Here is a 23377-nt window from a genome sequence, read left to right as displayed (position 1 = left end):
TCGAGGGCCATGGGTTGATTGGGGTCCGAAAAGAAGGTGGAGATATGGCAAGGAGCCAAGCCGGATTCGAAGGTCTGACTCAAACCAGAATTTGCAATGATGTGAATCCGGGTGTCCGAAAGATGAATCTAAGAACCGGATTTGAGGACAAATCCTTTCACAAAGAAGGAGAGGATGATGTGAATCCGGGTATTCACAATCATAGGATGCAACTACATCGAGGGCCATGGGTTGATTGGGGTCCGAAAATAAGGTGGAGATATGGCAAGGAGCCAAGCCGGATTCGAAGGTCTGACTCAAACCAGAATTTTCCTAGAAAAATGATGTCCAAATGCTGTTCTAAGACCACCATTATCTTCATCATCAAAAGATCTTCGCGTGAGTACCTTACACGCCTCAATCGGAGCTCGGATGAGGAAGTTATGGCCTTTTGACGAAAGTCGCGCAGAGCTGCCAAAAAATGCCCGGCCACAGAGAAAACGCCCGGGCAAGGCCCCAAAACGCCCGGGCCGGGCGTTTTGCCCGAAAATGCCATTTTTTAAGATTTCAAAGACTATTTTCCCTATTACTTTTGTTTTAGTATAAATACTCTTTTGTAGGGTTTTCATTCTCAGCTTTTGAATATTTGTAAGAGACTATTTCTCCATATTTGAGAGCTCACCTTCTTCATCTTTTGAAGACTTATCAAATTCCTTCGGGTTGCATTCGATCTTTTGCCGGGCTAAGGTTGATTGTAAAGGTATGCTTGCTAGTTCTTGTGTTGCTAGTTTGTGGAGCCATTAGGTGTTTGTATGTGAAAGTGCCTTTGGGATTTCTTTCTTGTTCTTCACCTAAATCATAACACTAATCCATCATCTATCCTTTTATCCATTTTTCTTGTTCCATTTCTTAGTTTATCTTGTTTATTTGTTGGGATTATTTACAAGAATAAGTCCGGGGCAAATTCATGAGTCTTCAATCTAGAAGATTCACATTATTTGGTATCAAGAGCCATTGGTTCTTGTTCTTGTATGCAAAAAAAAAAAAAAAAGAAAAAAAAATTCTCCAAAGAGTAAAATTGTTAGAAAATTGTCAAAAAAAAAAGAGAGATCTCAAATCTTATCCGTGGGCTTTAGCTATAAATTGATATATGTGTTCTTGGGTATGTCAATTTGATTGTTGGAAAGTTGTAGGCCGAAATTACATCAATTGTTGGGTCTATTGTTGTTGGATGAAATTGTGCACACAAAGTGTTTGTTAATTTGTCTCATTGGCTTAGCTCCCTACTTTCACTAATCTTATGGCTTCTTGGACTAGTTTTCACTTGCCTAGTTGTGTATCTTGTTTGTGCTATTTGTGCAACCCTTGGGATTACATCATCGAGAGCAAGTGAGGGAGAGTATCTAGCCACTAAATCTCTAAACCTTCCGAGAGACATTGGGTGTGAGTTTGCGGAAATTGGGGACATACTTTGTGGGTTGGGAAGTGAGCTCCTCACTAAAGTCTCCATTCTTGGGTGTGTGCGTTGTTTGTGTTATTAACAAAAGGGATGTGTCCCTAGTCCTCTTTATCTTCTTTGTAGGTACCGAAAATGCCACCACGTACGAGGATTTCTAAGCACAATTCGCCTAGAAGGGAGGATGGGGACGACATCGCGTCCACATCCGACGACACCCTCAAAGAGATGTTTTCCTCAATCATGAAGGAGATGCGCGATGCGCGGGGAATCATGAATTCTATGCAAGAGGGATTTACGGCATACCATGAGAATATATCTCTCATAAGAGATCGAGTTAGGCATAACCATTCCATAGCACCTAGTGACCGAGAGAGACATGCTAGGAGTGACTACAAGTCAAGGTATCACGATGATGGACTTGATAGAGGGAGTAGAAGGGAACAAGTACCAAAGTTCCATGGAGAGTCTAACTCTAAGAGGATGAATGATCATGGTCATCTTAAGGTGCATGAGTGGTTAATAGGGGAGGAAGTCTCAAGTAAATCAAGGAAGAGCTCAAGCCCTCGAAATTTTGGTGATGACACAAGCCGAAGAAGCATCCCACCAAAGAAGGTGGACCGATCTCATCCTAGCCATCACACGAAGGTTTCATCGTGGTTGTCATCTAACTTCACTCCTTCAAAGAGCTTGTATCAAAATAAGTGTGGCGATGTTAACCACTTTGTTAAAGAGCATGTCAAGCATAGAGTGGATTTTGTTGCCGATGATGATGAAGAGTCTTCCACGGCCGTACATGGAGAAAACGCTCGCCCAACTTTCAATGATGGCATGTCTAGCATAGTGGAAGCCGAGGACGGGAGTGAGCCATTAAATGCCCTTCAAATCTTGAACAACGAACCAAAGCCACATGAGGTTGATAATGGGAATAAGAACTTGAGAGGGAATCGAGAGAAAGAGCAAAAGCTAGAAAATGAGAGCATGCTTCAAAAGCAAATAGAGCGTGAGAAAAGGCGAAAATGTGAGATGCAAAAGCCAAGACAGAGTGGTGCGGGTGAGTGTGAATCAACACTTTCAAGAGAGAAAAACCACAAACATGTGAGGAAAAAAGGTTGCTTGTTAGATTCTAAGATCACCCATGGGAGGGCTCTGAACCACCCTATCATTTTTGCCCTTGGTGAGGAGAATGACATTTATTTCACTAACTCTTATTACTTGTCTTTTCTCTTGGATGACATTTTGAGACAGAAATTGGAAGGATTGGAATGTGAACCTCGAGTCGTGGATGCACCGAGTAACTTCTTACCGGTGATGAACTCATGGACGCAAGGTCAAGTTGAATCACCTCTTTCCCAAGGTTCAAGTATTCTCACCTTAACTTGTGATAACGATTTAATGAAACAAGTGAATGTGATTTGTTTTCAAATGCCCATTTGTATTGATCTTATCACTTGTGGTTTGTTTGATATGTGGCATGAAAATCTAGAATCATTACTTGCTAAGTTTAGTCTTACAAGCTATGAGGATCCTTTCTTGTGTATCCCTAGCCCTTCTAAAAATGTCAATTCTTTTATGAAGACAATGTTAGGTATGTGGATTGGTAGAGTGGATGGATTTGGGACCAAGAGATACAAAGTGTTTGACGCATGTGTGTCTTGGCATGATAAGTTCTTTTATTGCATAAAAATCAAACTTTTCCATGGAGTTGGCATGTTTTATGGATCCTTTATCAAAGGTCTTACAACAAATGAGTTTGTTTTGGATTACCTTATAAAAGGATTGTTATAGTTGTGTGTCTCCATACCATGTGCTTATATTTTGGACTTGTTAGAGTATGGAAAATATCTTGATGACACGCACAAATGTGTTAGGAGAAAACTTGTTGATAGTACCATTACTTGTGATATTGAGTTTACATGTGCATTATGGTTAGGGTGTAGATCTTATGCTCCTTACTTGATGCAAGTTTCATTGTTTGATCATAGCCTCCTAATCCCTAGTGGTCGAATTTTTCCAATATTGTTATTACTTTATGATCACAATGATGGTATGATTGATGAGACCATATATGCATTAGATATACTCCACATGGAGATTTGCAATCTTGACTATATACCTCTCTACACCCTTGGTAAGCCAAGTACATCTTCTAGACCTATGATACTTGATTTGGACTTACTTGGTCTTATAGGTATGTTTGATCCGGATTTGAGGACAAATCCTTCAAAAGAAGGAGGGAATGATGTGAATCCGGGTGTCCGAAAGATGAATCTAAGAACCGAATTTGAGGACAAATCCTTTCACAAAGAAGGAGAGGATGATGTGAATCCGGGTATTCACAATCATAGGATGCAACTACATCGAGGGCCATGGGTTGATTGGGGTCCGAAAAGAAGGTGGAGATATGGCAAGGAGCCAAGCCGGATTCGAAGGTCTGACTCAAACCAGAATTTGCAATGATGTGAATCCGGGTGTCCGAAAGATGAATCTAAGAACCGGATTTGAGGACAAATCCTTTCACAAAAAAAGAGAGGATGATGTGAATCCGGGTATTCACAATCATAGGATGCAACTACATCGAGGGCCATGGGTTGATTGGGGTCCGAAAATAAGGTGGAGATATGGCAAGGAGCCAAGCCGGATTCGAAGGTCTGACTCAAACCAGAATTTTCCTAGAAAAATGATGTCCAAATGCTGTTCTAAGACCACCATTATCTTCATCATCAAAAGATCTTCGCGTGAGTACCTTACACGCCTCAATCGGAGCTCGGATGAGGAAGTTATGGCCTTTTGACGAAAGTCGCGCAGAGCTGCCAAAAAATGCCCGGCCACAGAGAAAACGCCCGGGCAAGGCCCCAAAACGCCCGGGCCGGGCGTTTTGCCCGAAAATGCCATTTTTTAAGATTTCAAAGACTATTTTCCCTATTACTTTTGTTTTAGTATAAATACTCTTTTGTAGGGTTTTCATTCTCAACTTTTGAATATTTGTAAGAGACTATTTCTCCATATTTGAGAGCTCACCTTCTTCATCTTTTGAAGACTTATCAAATTCCTTCGGGTTGCATTCGATCTTTTGTCGGGCTAAGGTTGATTGTAAAGGTATGCTTGCTAGTTAACGTGTTGCTAGTTTGTGGAGCCATTAGGTGTTTGTATGTGAAAGTGCCTTTGGGATTTCTTTCTTGTTCTTCACCTAAATCATAACACTAATCCATCATCTATCCTTTTATCCATTTTTCTTGTTCCATTTCTTGGTTTATCTTGTTTATTTGTTGGGTTTATTTACAAGAATAAGTCCGGGGCAAATTTATGAGTCTTCAATCTAGAAGATTCACATTACAAGTTCTATTTGTATTGTGAATTTTTGTTGAGCCCTAATTTAGTGGAAACCGTTATCTCCATGAGCCGGGAGTCACGGCTCCCATAATAGAAGTCATCCCCCGACTGAAAACAGAGAATGTTAACTGGACTTGATTCTCATTTGCTTTTATATTTGTGATGAGTGTTTGTAGTCTCATTTTCAAGTCATCTCCCAATTTTGATAAGGTTAGTGTGGTCCCTTTTTGTGGACTACAATGGTCCTTTTACTCTAGATTTTCCCGTTTCGTATCTAACGAATGAGATTTCTCGCGGATCTATCCCACTTTTTGGATTAACCAAAAGGTTCATTACATAAGTTTTAAACTGAAATTTGGATTCAATTTCATATAGTGTGAAGGTGTGTTATAACTTATAATATTGTCCTATTATAGGTCCGACATATGTCACATATCCATACTTATTTGTCAGCGTCACTTTACCTAAAGTTCATCAGAAAAAGGCGGGTCGGGTTGGGTTAGAAAATTACACAAAACACAATGCTTTATGATTTAATTGATCATTTTTAAAATTCTAAAAAAAAAAAAAGGCAAAATTAATGATTTTAGCGCATCGAGGTCGGCCGGCCCATTTAAATTTGTATTCGAAGTTAAAGCCCATCATACATTGATTCTCATTTCACTGAATCACACCGCAACCCAACCGTTTTTCTTTCGATAGGTCACTCACACACACGCAGCGGAACCGAGCTTCAACGGCGGCGAAAATGCTCACTACTGATATTCCTCCTAACCAGACCATCTACATTCGCAACATCAACGAGAAAGTCAAGAAAGAAGGTATTATTCCCCCTATTTCTCGTTTCTATCTGAGTTAGGGTTTATGCCAACTCGTTGTGGATTTTCGATTAGGGTTAGTTTAGCTCATTATTCACCTATTCCTCTCTCTGAGCTTCACTATTAAACATTTCGGCATTGTTTCTGGCACCGGTGTAGCCGTAGCGCATCGTTTTCAACTATAGACTACTGTCTAGAATAATTTGTTATGTTGTTATTGTATATGAGTGAAAAAGTTTGCGATTTTTTCGGCTTGTGATGTGATATTGTATGTAATTGATTCCAAGCTAGATCAGTTAAGCTGTTTTTGATAGGGTTTTATGTAATTGGCATTTTTACTCCTGCACACGGCCATCAACTAGCATTCATGAATTCTTTTGCTGACGTTGGTGCCTTGTCTTCTTTAATACCCTGGACAGAGCTGAAGAGATCTCTTTATGCCTTGTTCTCGCAGTATGGAAGGATTTTGGACGTAGTTGCACTAAAAACACCTAAGCTTCGGGGGCAGGCATGGATTGTGTTCAGTGAAGTGATGGCTGCAAGCAATGCTGTGCGTCAGATGCAAAACTTCCAGTTTTATGAAAAACCGCTGGTGAGTTTGTATCGGTGCACTTGTTTTGCATAATGTTTGTAAGTAAACCTGTGCAATCCCTATGGTTTTAAAATTCACTTGAGGCTGTGAGTTCCATTTCCTACATTCAAATCTTCAGAAATGATGATCTATATTATTTAGTTGAGTTAAACATGCCCCCTCCCCTCGAAGAAGGGCCTGATCAACATCCTCAAAGTTCATTTTATGTCCACCCTTATAATACCCACCTTTGGTTCACTATCTCCTTGCATTTATGTATGTTTACTTTATAACGTTCCATTCTAATTGTTTACCTGCCACACAGAGAATTCAATATGCTAAATCAAAATCAGATTGCATTGCTAAAGCCGAAGGTACCTATGACAAGAAAAAGAAGCAAGAGGAAAAAGGTGAAGTTTCTGTCATACAAAGTCAGTTCTGTTCCATATTAGTTTTGGCATACTTGCTTCAAGAAGATCAGCATAGCTGTTCCTATGTTTTGTTCTCATTTATGAAGACACTATAAAATAAATAGAATTCAGCAGCTTTATTGAAAGTTTTTAATTTTGATACACCAAGGAGTCTTTGCATAACATTTTGGACTCATAAAATTTTGTTTTGGGTTATCCAGCTGAGAGAAAGAAACGAGTTGATGAAGGTCAGCCAGCTCCTAATGCTACTGGTCCAAGATCTGATAGTAATGGAGGCCCATCTGTAAGCTTCTTTCATTTATCTAACTACCTTTTCCTTCCTATATTATTTATTAAAGTGATATGATATATTAAACCTCAATGAAGTTGGTATGCCAGCATTTTCTAGAAAGGGGGTGTTGTTTCCGGCTAGCTAAAACAAACTGTGACCTCGACCATGAGTCATCTTCTTTTATCTTGTGTGATATGCCTTGCACTGCACAATGATTTTTCTCTTCTTTAGTTTACCATATCCATGTGCTGTCTAACTCGGACTCTCTTACTCAAACCATCAAGCTCTTTTTATGTTTGATGAGTATTTCTTTTTATTTCATATGGTTTTATACAAGAAAAATTGAGTTATTTGCTTACTTCGATGCATGCCATTAAGCTCTGAAAGTTTTGTGGCGTGATCATGTCAAAATGTGTTTGTGATTCATATTAGTAAATAAAAGTCTGTTATTGTTAAGACATACTGTGATACTCTCTCTATGTTGACTTCACATCAGACCTTCTGAAGGCTAATACTTTTGTTTGCTGATTCACAACATCCATCCACAATCTTTATGGTTCTTGGTTTTTACAAAAGGTCCTATTTTTTTTTATCAAACTTGTGCAGTTGCTTGCACTATTGTATAGGAACGATTTTTTTTCACAACTAGCTACTATGCTCCCCTCTTACTGGGTACACGATCTCAAATGCACTCATTAGTACATACTCATCACATGCTTGTTAGGAAAAAGTTATTATGCATTTGTTGGCACTTAGCTGTATTATATGATGATCTGATTCCCCATTCATCCATTTAGACTTCCCTGTGTTTGGTTTCTGAAATTTACCTCTAAAGGAGTATGCTTTATTGTATTGCAGGCTGCCACTAGGCAAGGAATGCCTAGCGCACAAGAAGCAGCCGAGCCCAACAACATTCTTTTCATACAAAATCTACCTTATGAAACAAACAGCATGATGCTAGAGATGCTTTTCAAACAGTACCCTGGCTTTAGAGAAGTTCGGATGGTTGATGCGAAGCCAGGTATCGCCTTCATAGAATATGAAGATGATTCACAATCTTCAGTTGCCATGCAGGACCTTCAGGGCTTCAAAATAAGCCCCCAGAATGCTATGGTGATCACGTATGCCAAGAAATAAGGGCTCATATGGCGGGGCTGAGTGCTGCCTATCTGTTAATGTCAAGTAATTGTAATAGTTCCGCAACTACGTATACTTTGCCTAACTGCATTCAAGGGAAGAGCTGCCCGATCCTTGTTGTAATGATCACACCTCGTTTTGAAACAGTATGTTTTGGTTAAACCTTTGATCGAGATGCGCAGGAAAAAAATGAAAATGATATTGTGATTTTAGCTACGTAATTGAATCCTCTTATCTACTTTGGGACTCGTTGTGGAATTTTCTACTATTGAGATGAATGTACATTTTGAAGCGACCAAGAGCTGTTTCCCTTTTGGCCCTTTCTCTCTTCTTATTGATGTTAATTTCGTTTTGAAATTATGATAGTAGTATAATGAAATGATGATTCCAATTATATTTTGCTCAGTGATTTATATTCCGAAAATGATGGGAGTTGCTTGAAACTTTAAAAATCGCTAGGCAGCAAGTAGTAGTAGTAGTATAATAGTTTTTGCTCGTACCCATTTCTTGAGATTTGTGAAACAGTATTGGTTGATTGAATTTTTTTATTACAGTTTGTCCTTTCTTTTCCTCATGATATGAAATGAATTCTATCATGTTGATTTACTCTAATTTTGATATTTACCATAAATCCAGGTTTTTCTTCTCCTATGAAATTCCAAAATATTGCATAAATAATGTATTCATCAATTTTAAAATGAATAGAATTGATGGAGAAAGGATGACAACAATGGTACCTTCCCCAACAGAAAACTTCCCCAGTGTCCATTTCAGTTAAAAATTAGTTAAATCTCAACTATCCAAAAAAACAAAAATGCAAAGACTGCAACTCCTCATCAACAATCCAATGGAATCTCTTTCAGAAGAGATCATCTTCACCATCCTCGACTACCTCGACTCCGACACTAAGTCATTCTCCGCCACCTCCAAATCCTTCCACTCCCTCGAATCCCGCCACCGCAAAACCCTCAAACTCCTCCACCCCGACTCCCTCCCCGCCGCCCTCCGCCGCTACCGCCACATCCGCCGCCTCGATTTCACAAACTGTCCCAGCGCCGACGACGGCGTGATCTCCGCCGCCGCCGAGGCCTACTCCGCGACGCTGAGATCCGTGGATCTGTCGAGATCGAGGCTCTTCACGCACGCGTCGCTGTCCCTGCTGGCCACGAAATGCGGGGGGCTGGTGGAGCTGGATTTGAGCAATGCGACGGAGCTCAGGGATGCTGCGGCGGCGGCTGTGGCGGAGGCCAGGAATCTGGAGAAGCTGTGGATGGGGAGGTGCCGGTTGGTGTCGGATATTGGGATTGGTTGCATTGCTGTTGGGTGTAAAAAGCTAAAGCTGGTTTGCTTGAAATGGTGTGTTAGAATCACTGATCTTGGTGTTGCTTTGCTTGCTAATAAATGCACTCTCCTTCGTGCTTTGGATCTCTCTTATTTGCCGGTAATTACTTCTTCTTCGTCTTCCTCGAGGATATGTATATTGCGTTGTATGCCAAACTAGCTTTAAATGTAGAACGGAGAACCATAATGCGAAGGTCATTGTTAGGTAACACGGAGTTCATTATTAGCTTCGCTTTTAGTTCATTTTAGAAAATTTCATGTTATGTTTAATTCATCTCGCGAGTGTCAAACATATTGTAAACTCAACCGGCTACTGAATTTCTAAACAATGGCTGCTTGTGGTGTTTTAGATAACGGATAAGGGGCTCTCGCCTGTCCTGCAGCTGAAGAATCTAAAAGAGTTGGCGCTCGTTGGATGTCCTGGTATCGATGATGACAGCCTCAAGCATCTCAAGCAAGCTTCCAAATCTTTAGAGGTAGATCGTACTGTACAGTAAAATTCGAACTAATCAGGTGTTTTTTAACATATGTGCTCTTGGCCAGGTTCTTGATGTGTCCTACTGCAGCAATGTTTCGTGTAATGGCATAGCTTCTCTTATTAATGATGCCGATTCTCTTCACCACCTTAACATAGCCTATTGCTTTTCTGTGAGTGTGGAATTGTAAGTAAATTTTAAGTTTATGATATAGAGTTTGGTGTTTGATTGAAGATTATGGTGTTTTAGGTCACCTTAGATTTGTCGAAATGCTTCTACAAACTGTCTGAGCTGCAAACCATCAAGTTGGATGGCTGTCACGTCCCATTTGCTCTGATGAAGGGTATAGCCGACTGCTGTGCCTCCTTGGAGGAACTGAGCTTCTTCAAGTGCAACGGGGTGGGAGACGAGGCCCTCTCCTGCATTGCAAGGAAGCACCGGCTGCTGAGGAAGCTGGACATCACGTGCTGTCAGGAAATAACAGAGGCCTCAATCGACACCATCACCAATTCATGTCCGCACCTCACTTCATTAAAGATGGAGAACTGTAGTATGGTGTCGAAGGAAGCCTTTGTCTTGATTGGGACGCGCTGCCAATCCCTTGAGGATGCCGACTTCACTGAGACTGAAATCAATGACGAAGGTTGAGATACTAAAATATTACTATCTTTTTTGTGAATGTTGATTTTTTCTTGATCAAATTGAGTTCTTGATTTAGGTTTGGAGGCAATCTCAAGATGTTCCAAACTCAAGAATCTAAAGCTTGGATTGTGTCGCAACGTCACAGATAATGGACTCTCTTATGTGGGAAGCCGTTGCCAAAATCTCACACACCTTGACTTATACAGGTGACAAACATCTTCAATTTATTGATATTTTTGCTGAAGTGTGTGATTATTGAAAGATTAGAATACCAAAAAGAAGTTGTCTAGTGTTCTCCTAATCTATATATCTCCCATTAGGTGTATGGAGATAACTGATATAGGCATTTCAGCCATTGCTAATGGCTGCCCTTTATTGGAGATGATCGACATGGCCTACTGCGATAAAATTGGGGACACCTCGTTGACAGCACTAGCTGCCTGCATCCATCTAAAAACACTTGAAATCCGTGGCTGCCCTTGTCTCTCCTCACTCGGTTTATCAGCTGTTGCCATTGGATGTAAGCAGCTAGCTGTCTTAGACATCAAGAAATGCTACATCACTGATGATGGATTGATTTCTCTTGCACAAAATTCACAATCTCTGAAGCAGGTACATATATTGTTTTTTTTATCTCATGGAAGCGTAGCTCAAATGCCTCGTTTAATTATTTGCAGATAAACATATCATACTGCCCGGTGACAGATGTTGGGCTGGTGGCATTGGCCAGCATTCGCCGTCTGCAAAATTTGACAGTCTTGAATGTGATGAAAGTGACTGTGGATGGCCTTGTTGCTGCTATTCTGGGTTGCAGAGGGCTTATGAAGTTGAAACTTGACACAATGTATAAGTCGCGTATCCCTGAGGCGTTTCTGGATGAGGTTGAAGGGCGCGGTTGCAATATCCAGTGGCGAAACAAGGCGGCTCTGCGTTCCCAATATGCTTATAAACCTCAGTGATCACTTATTTCTTGGAGTTAGATTAAGTTTTGGTACTAATAGATGTTAAAGAGTGAGTTGGAGATGGAGAAAGTATGGTTAGATATTGTAGTATAGTGAAGGGAAATCCTAAGCCTAGGTTGAACTAAATGCAATGCTTCATGGCAAGTTTATTCCTATATGTAATTTTGCAATCATGTTGGAAATAAGTCAATTTATATGTGACACCTAAGAAAAAATACGAAATTTAAGCTATAATATCAGTAGCTCTTGTAGAATAATTAGTTGTCTCTGTACTTGATCACCACTAAAAAAATATTTTTCATAGAATTAGTGTGCTCTGTATAAATAGAAATAGTTGTGAAAACTGAAAACAGGCCATGACACTCTATAAAAAAATACTAAAATATAAAAAACAACAACAATAATCTAATAACCACTAAGAAAAAATTAAAACAGAAATACATCTGTAATGGCGCCAAAAACTCAGTGAAACTTCAATGGCGCATCTAATTACACAATCAAGCAGTAAAACCTCTAACCAATACGTCAGTCGTTCGAGTCACCACGGGATAGATTGAGAACCATTATTTATCTTCTTTAATTAGAAAAATAAAATTAAGTAGTAAAATATTAAATTTATTAGGGCTAATAGTAAAATACACCAACTGACTTTCGGCCAATTTAAGTTTTTACCACGAACATTTAAATGTGATGAAAAATACACCAACTTTTAACTTGAGTAATTTCTCACTGTTAAATTTTCTGAAAAATTAAAATGTGTGTATTTTGTTACAATATTATAAGTTCATCCAATAAATCGCGTTGTTTAAGGAACCGACGGAGATGACATAGACATCTCATTGCGCCACGTAGGTATAAATTTGGGTGTAGTTGAATTTTATGGGAAATTTACTTTATGGAATATTAAAGGTTGATATAAATTTTTTTTACATTAAAATTTATGGTAAAAATCTGTTTTGACCCAAAAATGGTGTATTTTTTGGATATTAGCCCAATTTATTACTATCTACAAGATAATATACATAATAGTATATAAAAGTGAGACTTATATTGCACTATAACTTTTTCAATTCATTTTTCATTGCATTTTTTAAAATTTACATCAAAATCAAAGTGGATAATTTCTGGAGTACAAAGGGAGTAATTTGAAGTAGAAATCACCATTTCATTCTCACCGTAACTCTCTATACGTACAAAGTGAACAAATATCCAATTGTTTAAATATATAAATAATTTGAAAGAACAATCCAAAAGAAGAAACCGTGTGATCATGTTTTATAGGTAAATATGGGTTGTAGCTAGTGGATGGTATCCATGTGATTTGACTAAACAATTATATGTGGACTGGACTACAGATAATTAATAAATACCACTATGATTTTCCTAATTTCTTATATTCCTATTTTGTACTACTATGATTTAAAAAATCTATCTATATGTAGGGTGTATGTAACTTAAATTATATTTTTAAGCACTAACTCAGATTAAAATAAAAGTCAATAAATATGATTTTTATGATCAAAATTAATCCTTTATAAGCTGAAATAATATTTTAAAAGATGGAATCAATAAAGGGTATTTTAAGAACAAGAAAATATATCTTGTAATTGGATCTGTATAATGCATGTCTTTATCTTTTCTAAAAAATTTCAAAAAAATTAAATTCCTTGCGACTCTTTTGAATTTCACCAAATGTCATAATTTATGAACTTCAAAAACACTTCTTTTTGGAATGATAGTAATTATGTTGAAGTTTTGATAACAAATAAATTCATAATAAATCAATTAATATACATGCGAATACATACTTTAGGATTAATTAAATTTTCGTTGACTATGGAATAATCTGACTTTATAACAAATTACATCCAAAGATATGACCCTGATCTAGCCAGCTAACATATATCTGTCTCCCGCGGAATGAGGTAATTAAACATAATTTTTTTTAATTAGGTGTACCCATAATAATTAAATTAAAATCGAATACCCAATATTTTGACGACGAAATTATTGGTTTACAATTCTCTCTTTTCCAAAAAGCCAATATTTGTAAAACATTTGTTAGTAATTATTTTTATCAATTCAAGTTCTCCATTTATCCGAATTAATTCGGTATTTCCACTGTATTTAAAATTCATATTTTTTAAAGCACGCGATATGTCTATGACTAATTGACTATGAGTACTTACTACACAACCCAAGAAATTAATTACACAAAATGAAGATAATTGAATAATTCCACTTGCACTATAGTAAATAAAAATTACAAAAGGTCAAACTCGAGTATTCACTAATCCACCGTGGAAAAAATATATTTAAATATCTATTTACACATTTAAATTCATTTTCAAAAGTAAAAAAAATCACCCCTTGCAAAAACAGGGAATAATAACCAAAAAATGAGAAAAATCAAAATTCCTCATGAATGCTGTCCAAATGCGGCTGCCACTCTCCCGCCGTAACCTTGTGGCGGCGGCGGCGCTTCTTCTCCTCCTCGGCGGCCTTCTTAACGACCCGATTCTTCGTGGAAGAGTTGTACGTTTGCTTAGAAGAAGAAGGCACCAAGAAGTAAATGGAGCCCCGTTTGAGTTCGGATTCGGGCGAGATTATGAGAGAGCCGGCGGTCGAGGGTTTCGAGAGGACGTGATCCGGGTAGTGCGTGAGGACGTCGCCTGCGGTGACCCGACCCGTTAATTCTTCGACGTAGCCGTTGGAGTGGACTATTCGGATCAAATCGAGGGCTCCGCATGGAAGAATGCATGCCAAACAGCACCTTAGGACGTTACTCTTTTTACCCATGATTTCTTTTTCTTTTTGTTTTTTAGGGTTTGATTATTATGTTGAGTTGGGGGGTTTGGGGTATATATAGGTGGGGGGAATTAGGAAAGCGTATAAAATGTAATCATTGATATCGTGTCTAATTATTTATTTATACTTATATGTGAACTCAACTAATTTCTTGAAAATTTGCTTCAGATTTGAGTACTGAGAGACGCTCTTGTTATGCCTAATAAGAGGGCTAAATCTTGAAATGAGGTATGCCCTACCATAGTCAAAGGAAATTAGACGGTTTCATCAAGAAATGTAAAGATAAATTGGTTTGAAAAAAGTTAGTGGAATGTGGGACCCATTTTTTATATTGATTTTATAATTAAATGTGAGTGAATTGAGTTAGTAAAATGTGGGACATACTTATCATTTATGGTAAAAATGAAGTGTGACTCTTAATTGGGGACGGACCGAAATGGAAAAGTGTGACTCTTAATAGGGGACAGAGGGAGTATTTCATATTGTATCTCACGATTATCTTGTCTAACGAACAGAATGTCACCTTAGAAAAATCCTAGTAATATAGTATACACTTATTCTAGATATAACAATTGGCATCCTAGCTACTAGCTAGTATGGCTTAATGAAATAAATATGTTTGTGTATAACCGTGTCTTATAAAAAAGTTTGCTCTTTCATAAGCATTTAGAACTATATTATACGCCTCTGTCTCTAAAATATATAGTTAATGATGTAATGACAAACTAAATAGCACAAAAATGACTCGTATTTTTCATCTTAATCACAAACTAGCTAGCATTGTCGTCATTCTTTTATGGCAAAATAAGTACTACTAAGTTTGTAATTTCCATTAAATATGTTTTTCTAATTATGTAGCTGTTATTCACTTCCTACCACATGTACATACAAAAACACCTAAATTAATATGTACAAAATGTAAAATTATTAAATCCACTGATTGAATCTCACGCTTAATACTTCCACTTCTTCCAAATCCAGAATTTTAGTAGATTTGTGCACTTTTTAATCTGCATAGTTCCAAAACTTCCAGCTGTCTTTGATCTATGGTGATCTTTCTAGTATGTTAATTAAATGAAGTTCTCAATAAGACAATAAGTTTGCTTGATGTAAATGTATATTTCAGCATAATTAATAATATAAGTGTACGTGTATGTGTACATATACACGGTACTTAACCTTTTCATATTAATTTTGTTGATTAGATCAATACTTTTTTTGTTCGAAGCCAGTTTCAGTCCACCAGAATCTCACACATTGATTATACTTACCAGTTTATTTTTATATCCATATGAAATCTCAAAGGTTGATTTCATTTTGATTTATTAACTAAAGAGTAGTACAATAACTTTTTTATTTTCTTTATTTTTGTCACTCCGAGGGGTGTGGGTAAGTTTAAATTCAATCACAATTTCTGGTTTCTTTATTCTGTTCTCTTTTAACTTAAAAAACTATCGGCTTAATAAGTATATGGGGTATAAAAAAATAAATGTTATTATGCTAATTTAATTTCTTTTCATTTAGTTTTATATATTACGAGCTGAGGAAGTTTCGTGATGCTTGTGCACCGCCAGCCAATCGAATCTTAATTATACCGAAATCATAATAAAATACTTATTGGATAATAATTTATAGGAATTTGCACGAGCGATATTCAGTTCAAGAATTAAGGTTTGTACTAATTAGACATTAGTCATAATTATTGATATTAGGGAATCCCATAACTTAATCCGGTAGTCTCGCCGTACACTTATAAGGGAGTATCTCTTTTCACTCTTCGTTGGCGTAGTAGGGCTTTCAATTCAACATGACATGCCCATGCACGAAATTAATGACAAATCTTATCGTGATTGTAACCGATAAAGATACGATAATTTTAAGTTGGGTTCGGATTAGACAGGTAACTATTATAATTAATGTTATTTTCATTTTTTTCACGTCACAAGTAGAACAATGCATTTCTTTTGGACACCGGAATTTAAAAAGTAGGTTTGTGAGTGGGTGGAGAGATAATAAAGTAGGAGTATTATAGTGTAGAAGAATAAACAATAAAAGGTAGAATTAACTTCTGTCAAAAGAGAAAATGTATGACATCATTTTTAGTTGCAGATTTTCTAGAGTCTGTTGTATTTTGGATGCAATAGTTAGAATCTCAACTTCTACATGCTTAAGGCTCCAAAATCTTGCTTTATTACATGGACGGTCATGCCGTTCAAGAGATTTGACAAGAAATTTTGGAGCTCTTTCTTATGTGTGGTCTCTTGGTCAATTTGGTGGATTAGAGTGAAAGTATTCTTTGAAGTGATGAAACCAAAGTGAGATGTTGAGAAAAAACTCTTTCTTTAGAGGCTTGGAGTGTGGACTAAAGGGTGGTGTTCGAATTTTTCTTATTCGCCCAGGCAAGCATGCGAAGACTTACCTGAAATTAGAAGATGGTCAGGACACAACTGAAGTGACAAATCTCATTAGATGGTTAACACAAAGATGAAGTATTGGATCAGTCCTTGTATGCCTAGTGAGTTGTGGCTATTCATCTTTGTGGTGATTGACTGTTTCTGATTGGTGGATTTTTGGAAGTAAGGCGTTGCTTTTGAACTTGGTTTTTTGTTGTAGTTGTTAGAATGTGCTTTGTGTGTTGGTGTTGTCGTAGTTCTTTGCTTTTGAGGAGCTTTGTATTTGTTCTAACTTTTGTATCTCCTTTACTCTTCAATCATTCAATGGTTTAAGCCTTTTTTTTTATAAAAAAAAAGGAAGAAAATATATTACTTGCCTTGTTAAGTCCTAAAAAATACGAATCAATCTTATGTTAGAACATTAGAACGAAGAGATAATTTTCGGTTGTTATTCTATCACTTTTCATACGTTGTCTGCACTCATGATGTTATAAGAAAAAATTGAGGCATTTTATACGCTTCAATAGAAGTCATATTGAAAAAGTTATGACATTTCCAAAAAAACAGCAGATTTTTTATTTAATGCAAAAAATAGCAGATGTTACATGGTTTAGATCTTAATAATATTGTTAATTTATTACCGTACGAAGTAAAAATGTTGATGTATGGCCAACAATAATAGATATACCCTCCAAAAAAAGAAACAATGATTAGAGTATAATTAATTATTTCTTGTTGAGAAGATCTTATCGAAATTTGTTGTCAATTTCCTTAACCACAAATTTTGTCTTCATTGCTTACAACGTGGAATGATGCGCATGTGCACGTAATGACAAATTTAAGATTGGTTTAATGTAATTATTGACTCAATTAATTGTCTCTTAGTGCAATTTTTAGTCTAATTATATGTCCTATATATGAATGGGCAGGATTCGAGGTTCAATTAAGTGCCCAAAATTCTAAAATAGATAGCTCCATATTTGTTTGGATTAATTAAAGCTGTTAGCGGGCCATTAATCTTTAAATATTTAACTTTGATTTAATAATTACTATATGATAGCTCAACTTATATCAGCTTTAATCAGTTAAATGAATGTAGTTTCATTTTATTTTTTATACAATCTACTATATGTATTAAATTCTTTCCGACATTGTCTAGTTTTTACCAGGTTTTTTACTGACTTAGATTATACTCCTACAAAATGATACTCCATTAGATTTAAATTTATTAACGTCTTGTATTACAAACTACTCATACAAGATAGACATATATTACTGAAAACTGGAGAGTTCTTGATTATATGTGTGTGATTTATGTTTTTATTTTTGGCTTTTGGTAAAAATAGGTCACTCACCCCCTTAGAAAGCCTCATAAAAGGGAGAGTTATTCGCATGAGATAGGATTATCACCGAGTTGATGTGAGACAAGATTTTTTTTTAAACACGCCCTCACACTTGTAGAAGAGAGTCGTATCTACATTATTCTCTTACTTACTTTACTTTCTCTTCACTTTAACTATATTATCATTTTTCTCAAACACGTGTCGAAAAGCAGTCAACCACTTGAGATGAGACGGAAAGAGTATGTAGTATACTTACTACATACTTTATGAAAGACAAGAGCATGATAACTCCAGCTGATATATATGGGGGATCACTGATCAATGATCATTCACATTCAGTATTATTACTATTAAGTACTAGAGGATTGAAAATTTTATGACCCATCAATCGTATTATATAGTAATTTGGTTCGGTTCTGGTATCAAATCTCACCGCAAAATCTTCTAGAAAAAACATTAACTTGTCACTAATTGTCATACATTTTTTAAAAAATCTGAAAACGAATGATTAGTAAATAATGCAGTACGAGCACTAATATTTGGAGAGAAATCTTAAGTTGGTGAGATATGACACATGAACACTAATATTTGAAATTTCTGCTGAATCTTATTTATAATTTCATGCATGATTCTGTGCCAAATTATTACCCCTAGCTCGTTCGGTTTCAGATTTTAAATTGAGCAAAACTGAAAATCTGGATTATTTTATAAATATAATATGATTATTTGGATACTGAGGATATGCATGGTTTGTCGTTTTGTTACATTATAAATTTTATGGAAGCTAATCCACATGCTAATACTCCATATGAATTATGTTCCATGATCGAATGTAAAAACGCTTGTTTAGTTTGGGCTAACCATAATCATAAACAATATTCACCTTGCAAACTAGCTCCAAAAACAGTTCAAATCATAGTATTTAAATTATATCTATAGCCATAATATTATTATTATACTAGTATTAAATTTTGCAAGAGTGTCTTCATGGGAAGGGGTAAATGGAGATGAAAAGATAAATAGAAAGGGTATTTGAGAATGTATTACACATTCTTCGATTTTGAAAAAGTATTTTTTTATCTCTTCTTCACACAAAAAGTAAAAGATTAATTATATTTATTTACCTTCTTCTTTTGGAGCTCATTACTTTTTAAGAAGGTATAGTTTCATTTCTTCTTAATTTACATTTTTCCTTGGAGATGTTCTAACCGTAAACTCATATTAGACATAACAGGGGTGTGATCAATTGCTAACTTTCTCAAATTGCTAACTTGCTAACTCATCAGCGCAGTGTATTAAAAATGTCAACACATAATTTTGTTGAACTTCAATATAATGGGTTGATATTATGTGTTAACATTTTAATGTCACTGTGTTAACACTTTTAATATACTGCATTGATGAGTTAGCAGAGTTAACAACTTAAATAGTTAGCAATATAACGCAACCTAGATATGACAAGTAAAGAAATGTAGTAGAAAGTACTATAATATGAATAAGTTACAATGTGTGGGAGTGTAGTGTGGTAAACATAAACTAGTGCAACTCAAAGTTTCTACTACGGACATACGGCTAAGGTTAGTAGACCAAAATTATAAAAGAGGAAGGGATTAGAAGCTTTTATACCTGGCCCGACGTAGTTGGGCCATAATGGGTTTTCTGAATTTGAGGCCTTTAATATGAAGCAAGCCTTCGTGGTGACGACGATGCAGTTTGGGCTTCCGGAATTTAAGCCCACGAATACGAAGTAAATCAACGTACATATCTTCCAATTTCGGCTTACTTAACTTCGGCTTGCTTAACTTAAAGTGAATTGTATCATCACACCTATTTCCATTCAATTCAACTATATTAATACGTACGTATACATACATTTCCTCACATACCCCATAAAATTCATCAACCACATATATACTTGTTCACAATTTACCTATACTTCTCACTAAAAGATATTCCATCCGTCCCAACTAAATTGAGTCAAAATTTTTGGATACGGAGATTAAGAAATTGTGTTGAAAAATAAGACATAGGAATAAAATAGGAAAGATAAATAAAGAGTTAAAGTAAGTGATGAAATAAAATAAGAGTCATTGAATATATTGGTTTCTGTCAAAAAAAATGACTCAACTTAGCTGAGACAGAAGAAGCATGATTCTCACTTTAGATCACCCTCTTGTTACTATATATGCATGTCAATTTTAGTATCTCATTTTATAGTTTGATTTTCTTAATAGCATATTGGAGTCCTATACTTTCACTTCCAGTTTTTCAAAATTTTGGATCCATGCTCCTTGGTTTGTCAAACATAAGTTTTTGGGTTTCGTTTATGTTAAATTTCGGTTATTCCTAAAAGGTTTACTATGTGTCTAGGAGTATATGATTGTACTTTGTTTGTATATTTATTTGATGAAAAGGTTAAGAAGTTGCCTTCTTAATAAAACTGAAAAAAAAAAGCACATCCCAACTTTCATTACCAACCCACGTTTCATTTCATAGAAATGTGATTCTTTGCAAGGGAGAGTTTTAGGCTATTTACTAAAAGGGGCTTTTGTATCTTTGGGAAATATAGGAAGTCATAAACATTTTTTCCTAGCAAATACTCACCCTTATCCTGAATGCAAATTACACAGGTATTCAATTTTTTATGCAGTGATCAAGTACAAAATGAGTAACTTTATAGAGTATTTGCTTGGTACTCATATGCAGTAGAGGCTTTCCATTTTCAGCACTCATTTTGAAAAAATTATATAAATAATTAAAGCAGAGAGAAAGTAAAGTAAGAGAGAAGACTCGTATCTATATTATTTTCTCTATTACTTTACTTTTTCTCCACTTTAACATTTTTCCAAAACAAGTGCTCAAAATGAAACGACTCTACTACATAGGGACGTAGAGGGACGTAAGGAGTACAATTTTTAAAGTCAACACACACTATTCATGTGACTATAGATGCATAATAAAGTGGCTACGTTCATCAACAAGATGCACCATTCCTAATCAAGAGTTCTAAAGCAGTAACATGAATGAATTTCACACTTATCCTAGAATGAAAATTGCACATTACACAATACAAACACACAACTCAACTTCACAGAAGCAGTTTCAACCCAAGCATTTAGGAGCTCACAATCACAGAAGCAGTTTCAAGAAAATGGGAGTGCAAAATTATACATCTCAACATATCAAGAACATGGTCTCAATTTTAACATACAATTCCTGTAAAGAGTTCTCGCAGATTAAAATAAAGGCCAAAATAGACATAAACAAACAAATATTTTAGAAGCTACAATCATCATGTATACCATCATACAATACAACAAACAGAACAAGATCACTTTTTTATACTTGCATCTGATGATCTTACCTTCTTCCACTGCTTCCTCCCACAAAGAGCTGGCTGATCCGGGCCTCCACCTCCTCCACATTAAACCTGATATACCTATCTGCGTTTTTACCAATATCCGAAGCCCCCTGAAGCCTACCCACGAAGCTCCTATACGCAGGGCACAACGTCCCTGTAATAGAGCCCCTAACCTCATCTCTCAACTGATCATCGAATATCACCCAAGAAGACTGCACCTTGCAAATCTCCTCAAAGTAGGAATTGAATAGCTTCAGCTTCTCCTTCAGATTCTTTGACGTCTCATTAGGCGACATCGAGCTGCCCTCAGCTTTCAGAACCCCCAAAACCTTACTCCAAGAACTTCTTTGATAGTTCACATGATACTGCCTCACCTTCGCCGCATGTTTCCTAATCCAATCCTCACCCAACAGCATCCCCAGCTCGTTGTCCTTCGCCTTCTGCACAATGTATCTCCCATTGTTCATCATGAACACAGCGCACAATGCTGGATCCCTGTAAATTTTCGACTTAGCCTCCAAATTACTCTCCAACAACTCCATGATCCACGCTATTTGGACCCCTAAAGACGATGAGGATGCCAAGGCCGCATCATCCCCTTTTCTATAATCAAGATTGCTTCCGCCACCAGCAACGCTCTCTTCAAAAACCTGCTCCAATGTCTGCCTAGCCCGGCAAGCAGCACGGAGGTAATTCATCACGTATCGAGTGATCGGATGCATTCTGCCACCGGGGACGGGTTCCTTAGCCGGATCTCTACGGATTAAATTCTCCAATTCCATAAAAATTCCCCTAATTGCTTCACCTAATCTTTTCCAAATAGTAACCGCTTCATTCCTCAAAGACACACAATACTGATCGGAAAAAATTATGTCAAATTCAGGCATCAAATCCCTAACCGTCTCGTAGACATCGAGCACCTTGAACAATCGCTCCGGAGCACGACTCCCTATCGCCACGGCATCAGCGAAGTTCAATAGCTGAATTGTGGAGCCTCTGCAGACCTCCATGAATGAGAGATCGGCAGCCGAGGATAAACCGAGGAAAACGCGATCGCAGAGGCGGCGCTCGCTTGGGAAGAGGATCCTAAACGCGACGTTCATGGCCTTGATCCATTTCTCGATTTCATCCTCCAGCTGAGTCCACTGCATTCTGTGGACATCGTCGATGCTCAGCTTCTGAAGGCCAAGACGCGAGAAGCTCTCCTCGAGGAAATCCCTCCGACACGAGCTGTAGGCGTGAGCGCACTCCTTCATGTACCCTGCCGACACCATCCGCTTCGCGATCTGGTGGAGCTCGCCGACCGTCCCGAGCGGCAGGGCGTCGATCACGATGTCGTAGTCCGTGATAGGCTGCGCCACGGGGATGAAATTCTCGTCCTCGTCGCCGAAATCGTCATCCTCGTCGGAGAAATCGGGATGGTGCGGGTGAGCCGACTCCGCCTGAGTCGCGTCGAAAGACTCGGCGCCGCGCTCGACTAGGGTTCGGAACTCCTCCTCGAGGCGGAACATCGACTGCTGGAGTAGATCCTCGGCGCGGTCGAGGCAGGCAGAGATCTTCTTATCGTCCGCTAGCGGCGTCCAATCGCGCACGGCGGCGATCAATTGGTCGACCGAATCGAGGAAGGCGCCGGGATCTGCGCCGGCAGACCAAATCGGGCGGTCGGAGGAGATGAATTGAGTGATCTGGTGGTCGATTGCATCGAGGATTTGTTCCATTCCGTCGTCGGAGAGCTTCTCGGCCAATTTCTCGCGCAGCCTACCGTCGAAGCTGGAGAAAATCTTCAAAATGTCGTCGGTCATGGTGTCGGTGTGGCCGAGGGTTTTGGCGATGTGGCGTGCGACGGCTATGAGCTTCTCCTCACCGTTTTCCGCCATTGTTGCCGCGGACGAAAGCTCTGCTCCCCCGATGCGATGCGATGCTCGTGCCCTAATCAGCTCAGAAATCCGAAAACCGAGAAAGGAGGCGTGAAATTGGAATGCGGAAATTCAGAGAAAGAAAGAGAGATGGGGACACGACGCAAAGTGGTGGTGGGGAGCGCAGATTGCGTGAGTC

The 23377-nt window shown here is 37.6% G+C and overlaps 4 protein-coding genes across 4 annotated transcripts; 2 read left to right on the top strand and 2 right to left on the bottom strand.

The window, feature by feature from the left end:
* The first annotated feature begins 5426 nt into the window (after positions 1–5426).
* On the top strand, positions 5427–8295 carry LOC125201104 (U2 small nuclear ribonucleoprotein B''). The gene is made up of 5 exons (XM_048099030.1): positions 5427–5589; positions 6006–6178; positions 6483–6567; positions 6789–6871; positions 7718–8295. Exons 1-5 carry the CDS (start codon positions 5517–5519, stop codon positions 7994–7996), a joined length of 693 nt encoding a protein of 230 aa, XP_047954987.1. The 5' UTR covers positions 5427–5516; the 3' UTR covers positions 7997–8295.
* An 88-nt stretch (positions 8296–8383) lies between these two features.
* Positions 8384–11574, top strand: LOC125201103 (F-box/LRR-repeat protein 3-like). The gene is made up of 7 exons (XM_048099029.1): positions 8384–9437; positions 9688–9813; positions 9881–9985; positions 10063–10456; positions 10532–10661; positions 10776–11067; positions 11133–11574. Exons 1-7 carry the CDS (start codon positions 8811–8813, stop codon positions 11412–11414), a joined length of 1956 nt encoding a protein of 651 aa, XP_047954986.1. The 5' UTR covers positions 8384–8810; the 3' UTR covers positions 11415–11574.
* A 2252-nt stretch (positions 11575–13826) lies between these two features.
* Positions 13827–14216, bottom strand: LOC125195102. The gene has a single exon (XM_048093302.1). The coding sequence runs from the start codon at positions 14214–14216 to the stop codon at positions 13827–13829; it is 390 nt and encodes a 129-aa protein (XP_047949259.1).
* A 6903-nt stretch (positions 14217–21119) lies between these two features.
* Positions 21120–23371, bottom strand: LOC125201142 (exocyst complex component EXO70B1). The gene has a single exon (XM_048099093.1). It carries the CDS (start codon positions 23197–23199, stop codon positions 21322–21324), a length of 1878 nt encoding a protein of 625 aa, XP_047955050.1. The 5' UTR covers positions 23200–23371; the 3' UTR covers positions 21120–21321.
* Positions 23372–23377: the final 6 nt, after the last annotated feature.

This window comes from Salvia hispanica, chromosome 1 (genome assembly GCF_023119035.1).
Source record: "Salvia hispanica cultivar TCC Black 2014 chromosome 1, UniMelb_Shisp_WGS_1.0, whole genome shotgun sequence".
Classification (NCBI taxonomy): Eukaryota; Viridiplantae; Streptophyta; class Magnoliopsida; order Lamiales; family Lamiaceae; genus Salvia; species Salvia hispanica.
This window is presented reverse-complemented; position numbering and strand designations above follow the sequence as displayed.